The 14,594-nt window shown below is 34.0% G+C and overlaps 1 protein-coding gene across 1 annotated transcript; it reads right to left on the reverse strand.

The window, feature by feature from the left end:
* Window positions 1-8,023: 8,023 nt before the first annotated feature.
* LOC123678265 (probable cytochrome b5 2) lies at window positions 8,024-13,799 on the reverse strand. The gene is made up of 2 exons (XM_045615232.1): window positions 13,381-13,799; window positions 8,024-10,421 (listed from the first exon to the last, which is right to left on the reverse strand). Exons 1-2 carry the CDS (start codon window positions 13,564-13,566, stop codon window positions 10,236-10,238), a joined length of 372 nt encoding a protein of 123 aa, XP_045471188.1. The 5' UTR covers window positions 13,567-13,799; the 3' UTR covers window positions 8,024-10,235.
* Between the last annotated feature and the right edge of the window lie 795 nt (window positions 13,800-14,594).

Consider the following 14,594-nt stretch of genomic DNA (forward strand, 5'->3'; position numbering starts at 1 on the left):
GTGATAGCTATCAAATTGCGGTTTCCACCAATGTGTTTTTCATAAAAATTGGCTCTCAGACACCGACATCAGTTTTCGTCTATCTAGTATAGAAATAGGATTTCCCATTCAAAATTGTCCAATTTGGCCCACCCTGTTCGTACTATAATATGTAATGTAACGTTTTGAATGATCTTTTTTGCTTTCGTTTTGATATTTATCATTTATCATCTCAATTTCCCATTAATTCAACAGATAATATACATAATTAATTTTACCCTGTTGTTTGCCTCCATTTGAGCAGTGGCGTAACTAAATTTGACTCATAGAGTGGGATGCCCCTCTTCTTTGATAAAGCAAAGAAAGCAAAATCCTTCAATTTTTATGATTTTTCTTCTAATTGTTCTAATCAATGGAGATGGTTATGTCCCCAATAACCCCCCTCGTTACGCCTATGCATTTGAGTGTTATTCATCTCAATATACAATGTGGTTCCTCATGTAGACGGTCTGGTTGAGATGCATAATATATTTAAAATCCGGCTCGAAGGACCAAGATGTGGTGTAGACTTTACGGACCGTGATTTGTGGATGTATCTTACAGACTTACTTTATTTACTATCCTTGAGGTAGACAATCGATTCTTGATTGTTTTTTATTAACTGTTAAAAAAGTATAATTACATTTTTTATTGAACAAAAAATCGATGCATGATATAACTTTTTTTATGAAATAATTATTTTTTATGAATTTTCGCATAAAAATATTATATGGAAAGTTTTGTCTGAAAATGCGATTCTTCTATAATAGAAAATAAAGACGTAAAAACTTGTTTTGAATTCTCGCATGTGGTAGGAAAAGACGGTAAATCATAGGAACATCTGATCTTGCTTCACTCATCCTGAAAAACGCTCAGGAGAGAGAAGTAGTTGATTTTTGGCAGATCACGATAAAGCCACGTGGTATAAACCCCTATCTGTTAGGGTTTATGTTTTGTGGAAGCAAAGTAATATTTTAAGATATTTATTATTAACAAACTGAAGACTTATTACAACGCTACGTCATTACATTACTCAACCTCCATCTTATTGTTATGTCAATTGTCAACAGTGTCAACCATAGAAAAATATATATCACTGAATTGTCTCTTCTTCTAACACTCCCCCTCGATTTAAACACTTTTCTCAACAAAAGTTTTACAATCGTACCTAGTATTCTATGATATTTAACAATTTGCATATGTTTACAAATTTTTCTTTACATAGGGGTTTTGTCAGAATATCTGCAAAGTTATCATTTGTGTTCACATATTCTATTTTGATTATCCCTTTATTAGTCAAGTCCTTAATGAAATGTTCTTTAATGTCTATGTGTTTAGCCCGTTTTGAATTTTCGTAAGTTTGCGCCATTGAAACCGCACTCAGATTGTCCATTTTCAATGTCGCACACTTCACTTCACTGAACTCGGAGAGAACATCCTTCAGGTTGACCAATTCTTGAGCACTGGCTGCGGCTGCAACGTATTCAGCTTCTGCTGTTGAAAGTGCAACGCAAGTCTGCTTTTTGGAGAACCAGCTGATTGGATTTCCCCCATACAGTATTAGTGATCCACTTGTGCTCTTTCTATCACTTCGATCACCTGCCCAATCTGCATCCGAATAGGCTTCCAGTTTTTCTGGTCCCTTTTTGTATACAAGTCCTTTGTCTGCTGTAGATTTCAAATATCTCAATATTCTTTTCCCAGCCGTAACCAACTCTTTGTTGGGCTTATCCAAATATCTACTAAGATATGATACTGAGTACATAATGTCAGGTCTTGATGTACAGGCTAAATACATCAAAGATCCGACTAACTTTCTGTAGGGAAAATTTGTCGATTCTGTATCAGGAGCACTTGAAGGATCTATATAGAATCCTGTAACCATTGGTGTGGATACACCTTTGCATTCCATCATATTAAAATGGCTTAAAAGTTTTTCAATGTAATTTCTTTGTATTATCTTGAGTTCTTCAGCTGTTTTAGTTATTTCCATTCCAAGAAATCTTTTAACTTGTCCCATATCCTTAGCATTCAATAAACTCTTCAAAGATTTTACTGTCTTCTCAATTTCTACATCTTTTCCGGTTATAATTAGGTCATCAACGAATACAATTAACCAGCAATCCTTCTTGCAGTACATGCAAAAATCGAAATTTGATCTTTGAAAGTCCAAGTCCTTCATAATTTTGTCGAATTGATTATTCCAACATCTTGGACTCTCCCTCAATCCATATAGAGCTCTGTTTAGTTTGAGTACTTTGGATTTCCCTATGTCTAATCCTTTAGGTGTCTTGATGTATACTTCGGATGTGAGCATACCATTTAAAAAAGCTGTTGGAATATCGAGTTGTCGTAAATTCCAATTTTCTTGTAAAGACTTCGCTAATAACATTCTTACGGTAGACATCCTCGTAACAGGTGCATATATGTTATGTGGATTCTCTTCTTGAATTTGGAAACCCTTCGCAACTAGTCGAGCCTTCTTTGTTCCATCTTCTTTGGTTTTGAATACCCATTTTGTATCAATGGCTACTTTACCATCCGGCAATTCGCATGTTGACCATGTTTGCAACTTCTCTAGAGATTTCAATTCTTGTTCAATTGATTTTCTCCACTCTTCATCAACAATTGCTTTTTCATATGTCTGGGGATCATCTGAAAGTATAAGGTGATCATAAGTAGCATAAATTTCAAAATCTTGTAAATATTTGGGTTTATTTACTCTTCTCCCTCTACTTGATACAATTTCTTCTTCACCTGTTGATGAGCTACCCCCTAGTTCATCTGTCGTTTCTAGTTAATCTTGCTCAGATTCTTCGTGGACTGAATTTTCTTCAATTGTTGCTGTATCTTGATTTATTTTCCACAAAAATGTGTTGGATTCATCCTTTATTTCATCTGATTTTAATTGTTCCATTTTATCCTCGAAAAATACAACATCTCTACTGTATATTACCTTATTTGTATTTGGGTTGAGCAACCTATAACCCTTTTTGTTTTCACCATAACCAACAAATATGAGTCTTTCTGATTTAGCATCCCATTTTTGTCGTAGTTCATCCGGGACATGTGCCATTGCTTGACAACCAAAGATTCTAAGGTGTGCCAGGTTTGGCCTCCTGTTATACCAGGCTTCATATGGTGTTTTCCCTGAAATAGCCTTTGTTGGGGAACGATTCATCAAATAAACTGAAATGTTGACTGCCTCAGCCCAATACTTCTTATTTAAGTTTGCTTCTGATAACATGGTTCTTGCCTTGTCTACAATAGTTCTGTTGGCCCTTTCACTGACCCCATTCTGTTGAGGATTGTACCTCACTGTGGTTTGGTGAACTATACCTGAAGATGTTAAAATTAGTTTCATCTGTTTATTGACATATTCAGTACCATTATCTGTTCTTAAAATTTTGATCTTGCTATCAGTCTTGTTCTCTACTAAATTTTTGAATTCTTTGAAAGCTTCTATCACTTGACTCTTTTCTGCTAAGAAATAAATGTGTACATACCTCGTATAATCGTCAATGAAAGTCAGAAAGTACCTGCTACCACCTATGGATATTGTCTCCATGGGTCCACATAAATCACTGTGTATTAATTCCAGTGGCCTTGTAGATTGTGTTTGACTTGTTTGGAAAGGCTGTTTTCTTTGTTTTCCTTCAATGCATGACAAACATGATGTTGTTGACACCTTGAAGTCCTTATCCATTCCAACTGACATTTTGGTTAGCAAATTCATAGATCTTAGGTTGAGATGTCCTAACCTGCGATGCCACAAATTTTCCTCTGGTTGTGTACAGAAGTATGCTCTGTTTGATTGAACTGTGTTCAATTGATAAATTCCATTTGTCTCAAAACCTCTTGCTATTAGGTAGTTATTGCGATTGAAGATTTTCGCACCATTCCTATCGAATACTACTCTGTGTCCCTTTTCCACAATTTTATGTATGGACAATAGATTTACTGCAGCTTCGGGGGCATACATAACCTCTTTAACCTCAATTGATTCTTGTTTACCGTCTATATGCACTTGAATTGAAGCAGTTCCTTTTTCTTCGATAATCATATCATTACTATTAGCAGTTTTAACCTTGGCTTTAATGTTTGTTGCTTCATTTAGCCATTTTCTGTTTCCTGTGATACCTATGTGTTGATGCACAAGAATCCAAATACCACACATCTGTTTTGACGTTTTCAGACGTTAGAAATGCTGCATACGCTGTGGAATCATTTTTGCTTGTTTTCTTATCCACCTTTTTCTTTGAACGGCACTCTGTCTTAAAATGACCCATCTTTCCACAATTGTAACATTTAACGTTTTTCTTTGGATTACTTTTAGTTATATTACCTTTAGTGAACATTGCCAGATTACTATCCACTGACTTTGGATCTTGTTGAGTTTTTACATCTTGCAATAGCTTTACCTTGATGGAATCTCCACTTATTTGTGTATCACTGCTTTCTAGTCCCATTATCATCGGACGATATTCTTCGGGTAGACCTGCCAAAAGTAAAGTTCCAACCCATTCATTTTCCACTTTGAAATTCATCTCATTCAGTTTGTGAGCAGTTGATATTATTCTATCACAATATTCTTCTGTTGATTTGCAGTCTTCCAATTTTGTGTTGATGAGTGATCTCAGGAGTCCTACTCTTCTTGTCAGTCCCGAGTCTTCGAAAGCTTTTTCGAGGTTGGTCCAAGCTTCCTTCGATTTTGTGGCAGATTTGATGTGGGAATAATTTATTTTGTCGACAGAAAGTATTATTTTGGACAGAGCCTTTTTGTCCTTCTTTTCGTCAGTTTCTGTACCACTGACTACATCCCACAGATCATCTAATTCTAGAAGAGCTTTCATAGCAAATTTCCACTCACTGTAGTTGCCCTTCCTATTAGTTTCTCAACAGACATGTATTGAGAACCAGCCATTTTGTCTCCGCGTGTTAGCACAAAGATTTTATTTTTTGAACAAGAACAACTTCCTTAATTACTTTTACTTGCCGTGTATGTCTGGACCCATAACCTGTTAGGGTTTATGTTTTGTGGAAGCAAAGTAATATTTTAAGATATTTATTATTAACAAACTGAAGACTTATTACAACGCTACGTCATTACATTACTCAACCTCCATCTTATTGTTATGTCAATTGTCAACAGTGTCAACCATAGAAAAATATATATCACTGAATTGTCTCTTCTTCTAACACTATCAAATAAAAACTTTAAGAGTTACCTTGGAAGAACTTGAAATAAGGAAAACCCGCAATTTCCAATTGAGTAGAATGAATACAGAAGGAATTGAATTTCGATTTCTTGATAACTAAATTTGTCATTTCAGAATATAAGTTCCATAAAAAGTCAAAAGCTTTTACTAGATATAGGGCCAGTTGCACCATTTGCCTAAACATTGATTGAAAATTTGAACGTTGATTACTCTATGATTTCTCAAGAGAAATCAGAAATTAATCAATGTTTAAATTTTAATCAATGTTTAGGCAAATGGTGCAACTGGCCCTAAGAAAATTGCGAATTCAATAATCTTTTAACATTTTTAAAACGTTTAAAATGCCAGATTCTCTTCAAGCTACTGCCAATTTTTTTTGCCAGGTACTTTGAATATGTTTTTGAACCTACCAGCAGTCAACTGTATGTTGAATATGGGCGTTTCTCAAACTGTAGGGCGCAACTTATTTATTTTGATCCTGTAAGTTTGTTTTTAAAAACCAGAATATTACAATTGCAATGAAATGGTAATTCTGCGATAGAATTTCATTAAGATAAAGTACATGTGTTCATATTAGATGTAAATTACAGACTAAGATAAGATTGAGCGTCCGTATCTTTGGAAAGAATTGCGGACTTAGCCATCTTCCATGAAGCGGTCGGGTTACGCATATCTTCAGTTCATTATCTGCTTATCTGGTTGTGTCTTCGAACGAAGTACATAACTCGCGCCCCTAGAGGGGCGCATTTACATGATTATAAGGACACACCAGAGATTGAAAATAGAAAGATGAAGAGAGAAATTTTATTTAACAAAGATAAAGAAACACTAGGAAGGACTAACTAATGGCTAACATGAGCTTGTTTTAAGTCGCACAAATTTGAATCCATGTAAGAGATGGCCACTCTGAGTTTATTTTCCACTAGAAGTTTATTTCTGTATTTGGATTTCAAGGTAGCTAGTGCAGAAAATCCAACTCCACAAAGATAAGACGTTGGAAAAGGCGAGAAAATCCTTATCTTAGCTTTGGCTTTTATAACAGAGTAGTCGTTCGGAAGCTCAGTCTTGAAGTTTCTTGAATATTTATTAACATACTTGGACTTTTGTGATGTACTTGATGAAACATCTATCAGTTGTTCTTCTTATAGTGATACTCCAAAAGGTCTATTTTCAAATGGAGAGTAATTGTGTAATTTGAATTCCTACGTCTACGGATATGGGGAGCAAAATTATTCGAATCACAACAGGGGTGCGCGAAGAGCAAAATTTTGAGAACCGCTGTTGTATATTTACAAAAATTTAAGTTGATTTGACAAAAGAATTATTTCCCACAAGATCATCCCATGCATCGAGACTTTTCAATTGGATATTGGAACTAAAACACGATTTTTCGAAAAAAAAAATTATTTTTTCGGACGAAACACATTTCGAGAAGATCAATGGCTACGTCTCACCGTATTTGGGTAGAGGACAACCATCTCATTATCCAAGGGAGGTCAATACCTACGGTAGAGCGGTGGACTCTGTCAACGGAGGCATGGGCGCCCGCAGAAATTTTTCTCAGGGGGGGCAAAATGAAAATTATTGAAAAACGATAAGGCGTCCATGATTTTCATTGAAAACCGGAAAATTGTTGTGAATCCATAACTTTCCTTTTTTCCTTGCCCCTTGGATTGAGAAAAATATATTGAGGGTGTTGTGCTGAAAAATGAGACAATCAAAATCTCAGGGGGGGCCATGCCCCCCCCCCCTGCGGGCGCCCATGAACGGAGGTGATTTTGCCGAACTGCCTAATATTTTAAGTTTCACTTTGTTTTCGTAAAGTTGGCAACATCTTACAGAAATCACGAATCGGAACTAAGATGTCTAAAAACCAGGTGTATGAACTGATTAGTCAAGGGGGTCATGACCCCCCCCCCCCAAATGAAACCACCTAACACTTAATATGCGTTGCAAGCAGACAATGTACGAAATGGTCCCATCAAAAAACTTGAAGCCCATAACGGCGACCCCCCAAAATTTGAGGCTATAGGACTGCCCTTGGAAGCAGCTGTTTAAATTTAATTTTTTTAGACTAGACGTCGATCTTGAACTTCATTTGTGCCCTTTCGACGTCCGGTGCCTACTTTTCTTCGATTTTCACGCTTGACTACATCTCATAAAACTAGTTGGATTTCTGTTCGAACGGTTAGCGATTTCTGGAAATGACAACCCCGCCTCCCGTAGGCCAATAATTCCACCTCTTTTAAATTCACATAGTTAGCGATAAATTTCGCTCTAGGTATTTTAACATCATATATTTAACATCGATTTTGGATCTCCTCGAACAGCTGGTTTGTTGTAAAATTTAAAAAACTCGCAAAAAACGACTACAATACTCAAGTATCAAAAATTGTTTACATGAAAAAACCTTCACGATTTTTTTTACAAATTCAATATTTTACACCTTGCTATATTATCCATGTTTCACTAAAAAAAAAATTTAAATTTAAACAGCTCCTTCTAGGTGTTGCAGTTTCTTAGTCAGTTCAGTATATTTCAAATATAAATTAAACTTTTTCAGTTTCGATTCAAATTGTATGTAATATGATTATTTGCTTTTGAAAAATCAATTTGAAGGAACCTGTGCCTGTACAAATAATCACACGTAATTTTTCCAATTTTTGGCATAACAAATTTAGAGGAATAAAATCTTATCAATAAATTTTTATGTTTTCCACAAGTGATAGAAAAAAAATCGTAGGTATAATATGTTTCATATGATAATCATAAAACCATTTCTGTTATTTCTATCATTTATTTCCTTATATCCTATTATTCAACAAAGAGGTAAATAAATAATCCATATAGTAAAACCAATAGGCAATTTAAACATTAATAATAACAAGCAAGTCAACGACTCCATTGTAAAAACAAAATTTAAATAAAAATAAATATAATACTGATTCACAAGCAATAATCTTTCCCAATTAAATGGCAATCACAAAAATAACTCATTGTTTTCACCATAATATAATGATCCAATTCAATCTGAGATCATTTTTTAATTTTTTATGAGTTGACTCTATAAACTGGTGTCAATTGTTGCAAAATGAGATAACAAAATTTTCAGAAAATGTTTATAGTTAGTTGTTTCGAGCTAGAAACGACCAATAGTGAAAGTCAAGTTGAAAAATTGAATTTGCATTAAACAATTTTTAGTAGTGGTCTTTAATACACCCACACTTTAGTCTTATCATCGTTTCTTTCTCTCAAGTTCTTCAAATGTACAAAATAATTGATAACTGAGGCCTATTGCCCCACAGAATTTTGCAACTTTATCACTTTGCTTTGCTTTATATCAAATTTACTAAGTGAAGAAGTAACAATTATACGTTAAGTAATGCTAGAGCCCTATTCCTTCAAACTATCATGCAAATTTTCCTTAACTATCCAGTCCGCCCTTTTCAATTCTGAATGTTTTTTTCAAATCCATTCGAAAAGTGAAAAGTTGCAAAGCAATTTAGTTCAACAGACCTCTAATATTCATTTAATAGAAAAAATAGTATATTCTAAAACAAGTTGTAGAATGGGCTCCTATTCTAACACGAATGCGAAATTCGAAAACGAGCGACGAAGGAGCTAGTTTTCGAACGCATGAGTGTTGGAATTGCCTTCTGCAACGAGTACTAGACGATATTTTCTCCATTTCAGTTAATTTTTGTGAATTATTTTCGAAATTCAATGGAAAATTTAGATTATATATCCTAGTGACATTTGTATTGTATCATGGCAGTTGGTGTGACTGTTACGAACATTGACAGATTACGGAATTTGGATATGAATCGTACGTTTCGAATTTTGAAATAATTTACAATTACGCATTAAATTCGTTAGTTATGTCTGACGAAATCGATTTAACACCACCAAAATTAAGAAAAGTTGCGAATAATATTGCAAATCATTTCACTATATCCAAATTATATTATATTAAGAATTATTGACGTTTGTTGAAATTTGATAGGATTGGAAGTCATTATAGACAACCAAAAACCGAAAAATATAACTGAAAACGATGCTGTAATGAGTTCATTACAGCACTGTTTTTAGAACTGTAATGAACTTATTACGATACTGAAATAGAGAAACGTCATTTACATCAAAAGACCATAAGGTATGATTTTTAGATTTTGTGATTCTAAGAAAACTTAATGAATAAAACTCATAGTAATAGAATACATAGAGATGCCCTGCCTTCGTCGCGTTTGTTGTGAAACCGTAGTCTGTGTTTGTTTTAAAATGTCGGCATGGGGAGGTGAGGAGAGGATTTGCCATGAGGCGTTATTACTGAAAGTAATAACACATTAGCATTCTTTTGGAAGTTATCCTTCAGGTGAGTTGGCATCCTAAAATTTTTAAACTAGGCGGTTGCTATGGTAAGATTTCGTGGTGAATAAAAACAAGCTTAATATTTCGACTTCAGAAAAGAGATAGACAAGGCATATCTATGTTTTTTGTTATTCTTAGGAATTGTTAGTTACAGACTATCTATCTATCTTTTAAATCTGTGAAAAAGTAGTCTATAGGTGAAAACATCAGTCACATCTAAGAAGTCTAAAAATACTGCTGTATTCACGGATTAAATTTTTTAGATAATTCTGGCGACTCCAACTCTGGAATACCAGTTCTTTCTGTTTGTTCCATTTGTAAAACTATTGAATAAAATGGCCACAGAAACGACTGCGTTAAACTTCCATTTCTTTCCGGTAGAGGCGCTATATAACGATCATATTTTCATAGAAACGATAACGAAATTCGATCAGAGCGCCATAGGAAACAATGCGGAAATCAAGTGAAGTATCAGGAATAGGCTTAAACTTCCAGAGGGTTGATCCATTCAAAAGTCGCCAGTTTCATCTTTTTTTTTATCAAGAGTGAGTGGGCAGCCAGTATTTTCAGATAGCCTAGTCACATCTAGTCACCAAAGGGCATTAGAGGTTCAGTTTTCGCATCAGCCCGCTACTCCGGCATATCACTTAGTTTGAATCCCCCAACTTTTCGGAAAACCCTCTCACTAATCGGTAATTCACCGATGAAGTATCTATGCAGTAGTTGAACAGCGTCTTGGGAATGTCCAGCGCTGCGGAACGCGACACTAGCGTCTCTACCGGCGTATTCCAGAAGTAAATCAGCTCCTCCTGGATGCTGAAAAAAAGCATTTCTGTTATTATTGGATAAATTGAAGATGCATGGGTTATACTCATGGTTTGAAACATAAGTATCGAATATTGTTCTAAAACACTTTCTCATGATCTGCCAAAGTTCAACTACTCCCGACTCCTCAGCGTTTTTGAGATCTCACCACACTTAAGGTTTAGTAAAGCTCCTCTGATTTACCGTTTTTTCTACCACATAAAAGAATTCAAAATACGTTTTACGTCTTTATTTTCAATTTTAGAAAAAACGCATTTTCAGCCTTCGACAAGTTTTTTTGTATAATTTTGCATATGAAAATTCATTAAAAAATAAATGTTTGTTGTGAAAGTTATATCATGCATAATTATATTTATTTTTGAAAAAAAATCATCTAATTCTTTTCTTTTCCATTTCAAAAAAAATTATAACAAAGGACTTTACGCAATGACTAACTTTTTAAAATGAATAATAGTGAAAACCTCATAAAAATCGATGGTCTTTAGCTTATATGAAAGCGGACTTATTTTTGAACTGATCGCTGAAACCTTATAGACCCCTCTGAAGGTTTTTGTTCGAACGGCGAAAATTTTGTATTGTTTTCAAGATACGATATTGAAAGTGGAATATTACAAAACTTCTTATCCACTTGATGAAACGATGTTTTTTAATAGAAAAATAATTCTGATTTCGTGGTACCTACTTAAGATGGGTCCGACTATTTTCAATAACTCGCAGAACTCTTTTTTATTCTGCAGAACTGAAAAATGTCGGACAATCATCCACCTGGTAGGTTTTCAACAAAGTATAGGGTTCAACAAAATAATGTAATAATTATCAGTGTAAGAATGCAATTAATACTAAGTTTGTTTTTATAAGAAGAATTTATGTTAGTTTATTTTCTGTGTCTATTTCTCTGATTCTCTGTGATTAATTTTTGACATTATCTGGTTCGTTCAACATTGATGTTATATATCGCTGTTTAAAAATAATAAAGAATATCACTCGTTATAAGTACTTTTTTATATAATCCAACTATCAGGAAATATTTTTCATGTACAGGTACTAAGATAGTGATCCGAGTTCATTTTTTTATGGGCGAGAAAAAAAACATTATTTTGGAATATCAATCAATTTCTTCAATATTCTGTTGTTTGCATTGAAGAAGATCTTGCTGGAATAAAATAATATTCTTTTTTCAAGGAAAAAGAGAACTCATGTCATCATTTCAGTACTTGTACAAGAAAAATATATCCTGATAATAATTACATCATTTTGTTGAAGACTATTATTCGTTGAAAATATACCAGATAGATGATTGTTCCACATTTTTCAGTCAAGTAGGATACCTAAACTAGAGAGTTATTGAAATGACTCGGACTTATCTGCAGTACCTCGAAAACAGTGTTATTGTTCTTTCGAAAATATGATTTCATCAAGTGGATAAGAAAATTTTGTAATATTCCGCTTTCAACATATCATGAAAACCTTAAAAATTTTATTGGGATAAAAATAACAAATAGAATAGTGATGGATATAAATTAGTATGGGTATTTTCGAAACAAATTTTAAACAGATTTCAACACTCTATAGGTGAATTGAAGCGGAAATGTTCATAGGACCTTTTTAATCTTAAAATCATACATAACTTTTTTCTCCTCAAGTATTAGCATTCAATTAGAAATTAGAAAACATCGAGGAAAACATCCTGTATAGGGGGTGAATCAAAAATGTGTACCGGGTTTTTCACCATAATTTGACCCCCCCTTTAACTTTGTTACTAGAAGAGGTACAAAAAAACTTTTGTAGGAAACATTTTTTTGTACCTCTTTCAGTAACAAAGTTAAAGGGGGGGTCAAATTATGGTGAAAAACCCGGTACCTAGCTTTCTGGAAGTGATGGTACATTGGAAAAAAGTCTAGTTTGAAGTTTGATGAATGAACTTATGGCCCAAAACGCATATTAAGGGAGATGTATCCTTCCAAAGTTGATAAAATTAAAAAAATGTTTCCGCATAACTTCGAAACGGTGAATGAAAGCAGATTGAAACTTCGTGCATAAATGTATGTTCTTAAAATACATTTTTTTATTACACTTCTACATTTCTGATATAAAGGGTGTTTTTAGAGGGCGAGTCATGATATTTTTATGACAACTTCTTCCGTTGTATTTGTTTTGGTGAAAAAATAGAAGCATTCGATGGGGCGAAGGAAATTACATGAAAAAGGTACTCTTATCCAAATACAAAAAATTGAACCGTTTTCGAGATATTCGAGTTTTTGTCCCGAGATTCGTCGATAACCATAGAAATTGTTCCAAAACAAAATTATGACTTGCCCTCTAAAAACACCCGTTATAACAATATCAGAAATGTAAGAGTATAATGAAAAAATTAATTTGAACAACAAACATTCATGCACTATATTTCAATCTGGTGGCATTCACCGTTTAGAAGTTATGTGCAGAATTTTTTCAATCACCCCCAGAAAGCTAGGTACACATTTTTTACTGACCTTGTATGTATACATTATTATTCTTAAAGAAAAAAGAACAGAAACTTCATTCATAGTGTGTCGAGTCGTCACAATCGCGTATTCCTTTGTTACTCTCTCAGAAAAATATGAGGACATTATTTTTATATTAATGAAACCACAACTTTTCCACATATCTGTCAAATGAAAACACTATTTGATGAAGGAGATTGAATGAATATATAAAAAAATTGTCAACTTTGTGAACAATTTGTTAACCGTTTACTCAATTTATACAGTTTTAGTTATTTTGACTTTTCTTTTGGTTGATTATTAATTTTGTCATTTTAAGAATTGGAATTATATTCCAAGACAAAAAAAAAATATATCATCAAGATATATTATTGTGAAGAAATAGGCACAAAGTTGTCAATTTTTTTATATTCACCGCAAATATTGTTACAATTCCAACTATGTAGACACTGGATATGTTGTCTTACCTCATCTAAGAATTCAGTGATATCGTAGACCCTGTCGTATATGACAACCCAACAGTCCTTTCTGGTGTCGTGACAAAGCACCTCTTCCAGGGTGATTTCCACACCAAGGGTTGCACCAATCACTCCTCCAGAAAAACTAACACCTGCGTCCAAAGAATTAACAACTGGCAAAAATGCCGACGCCATCGGTCCACAACCTTACACGGATATGTCTTCAGAGAAGGGACTCCTTTCTGACACAAACTGGAGTATGGAAAAAAGAATAGATAGCCGTGACGACGACGATAATGAGATTACATCAGCTGGTCGAAAATCGCTAGATTATACGCTCGTATAGTTTACGTTTCGAATTTCAACTACGACCGATTGATAGCTGAGGCCATAGGTGTGTGGTCAGCGTTTAACTGTTGGTTCTTTCGACCGAAACAAGATTATAAATATAATTCCGTTCTTATCTGAGGGTTGCGAAAACCTGGTAACGTGATTCTGTCGAAAAATATGCCTACCATTCCTTAATATTAGAAATTATTACAGGTCAAGCTAATCTATGATGAATTTAGTCGTTTATGCGTCTTTATATTTTTCTATGAGAAGCATTGCATATCAGTTTTGGTTTAGACTAGTTAATACTTCTATTCTACTGTTCCAAAGCTTTCACATACGAAACTCATAATGTAGGATCATTTTGCCCATATTTTCAAAATCCCATATACTCACTCACTATAATTCATATACAGGGTGGCCACTTTTTCAATGGGATTGTATTGGTAACTTTTAAACCATAAGAGTTAGAAGGAAAAAGTTGCATGCATAGAAGCATTATCAAGCAGTTCAAACAAATCGAGATTATCAGGGCCGGTTACTGATTCATAAGAAAAGTAAATTCTGTCATCTTTCATTTTTTCCCACTTTATTTCAAATATTATCAAAAAATGTTACAGGATTTTTTTATTCGACAGTAAATTGTTCTCAATTTGACGTAATCAGATTTCGTATCCAACGTTTCGTACTCTCTGGGCCACCCTCAGCCTCATTTTTTTCAATACGGACCTGCATATTTTATGACACTTTTCAAAATAACTTTTAACGCTGAATTCAACGATATATCATACAATGTCATTCAAAGTTGATTTTCAGGTGATTTTGACCCTTATCCAAATTTCTTTGGGTCGGATCTGTATTACATTTCGGTACCTTTAGTTTAAGTAACAACA

This window comes from Harmonia axyridis, chromosome 4 (genome assembly GCF_914767665.1).
Source record: "Harmonia axyridis chromosome 4, icHarAxyr1.1, whole genome shotgun sequence".
Lineage (NCBI taxonomy): Eukaryota > Metazoa > Arthropoda > Insecta > Coleoptera > Coccinellidae > Harmonia > Harmonia axyridis.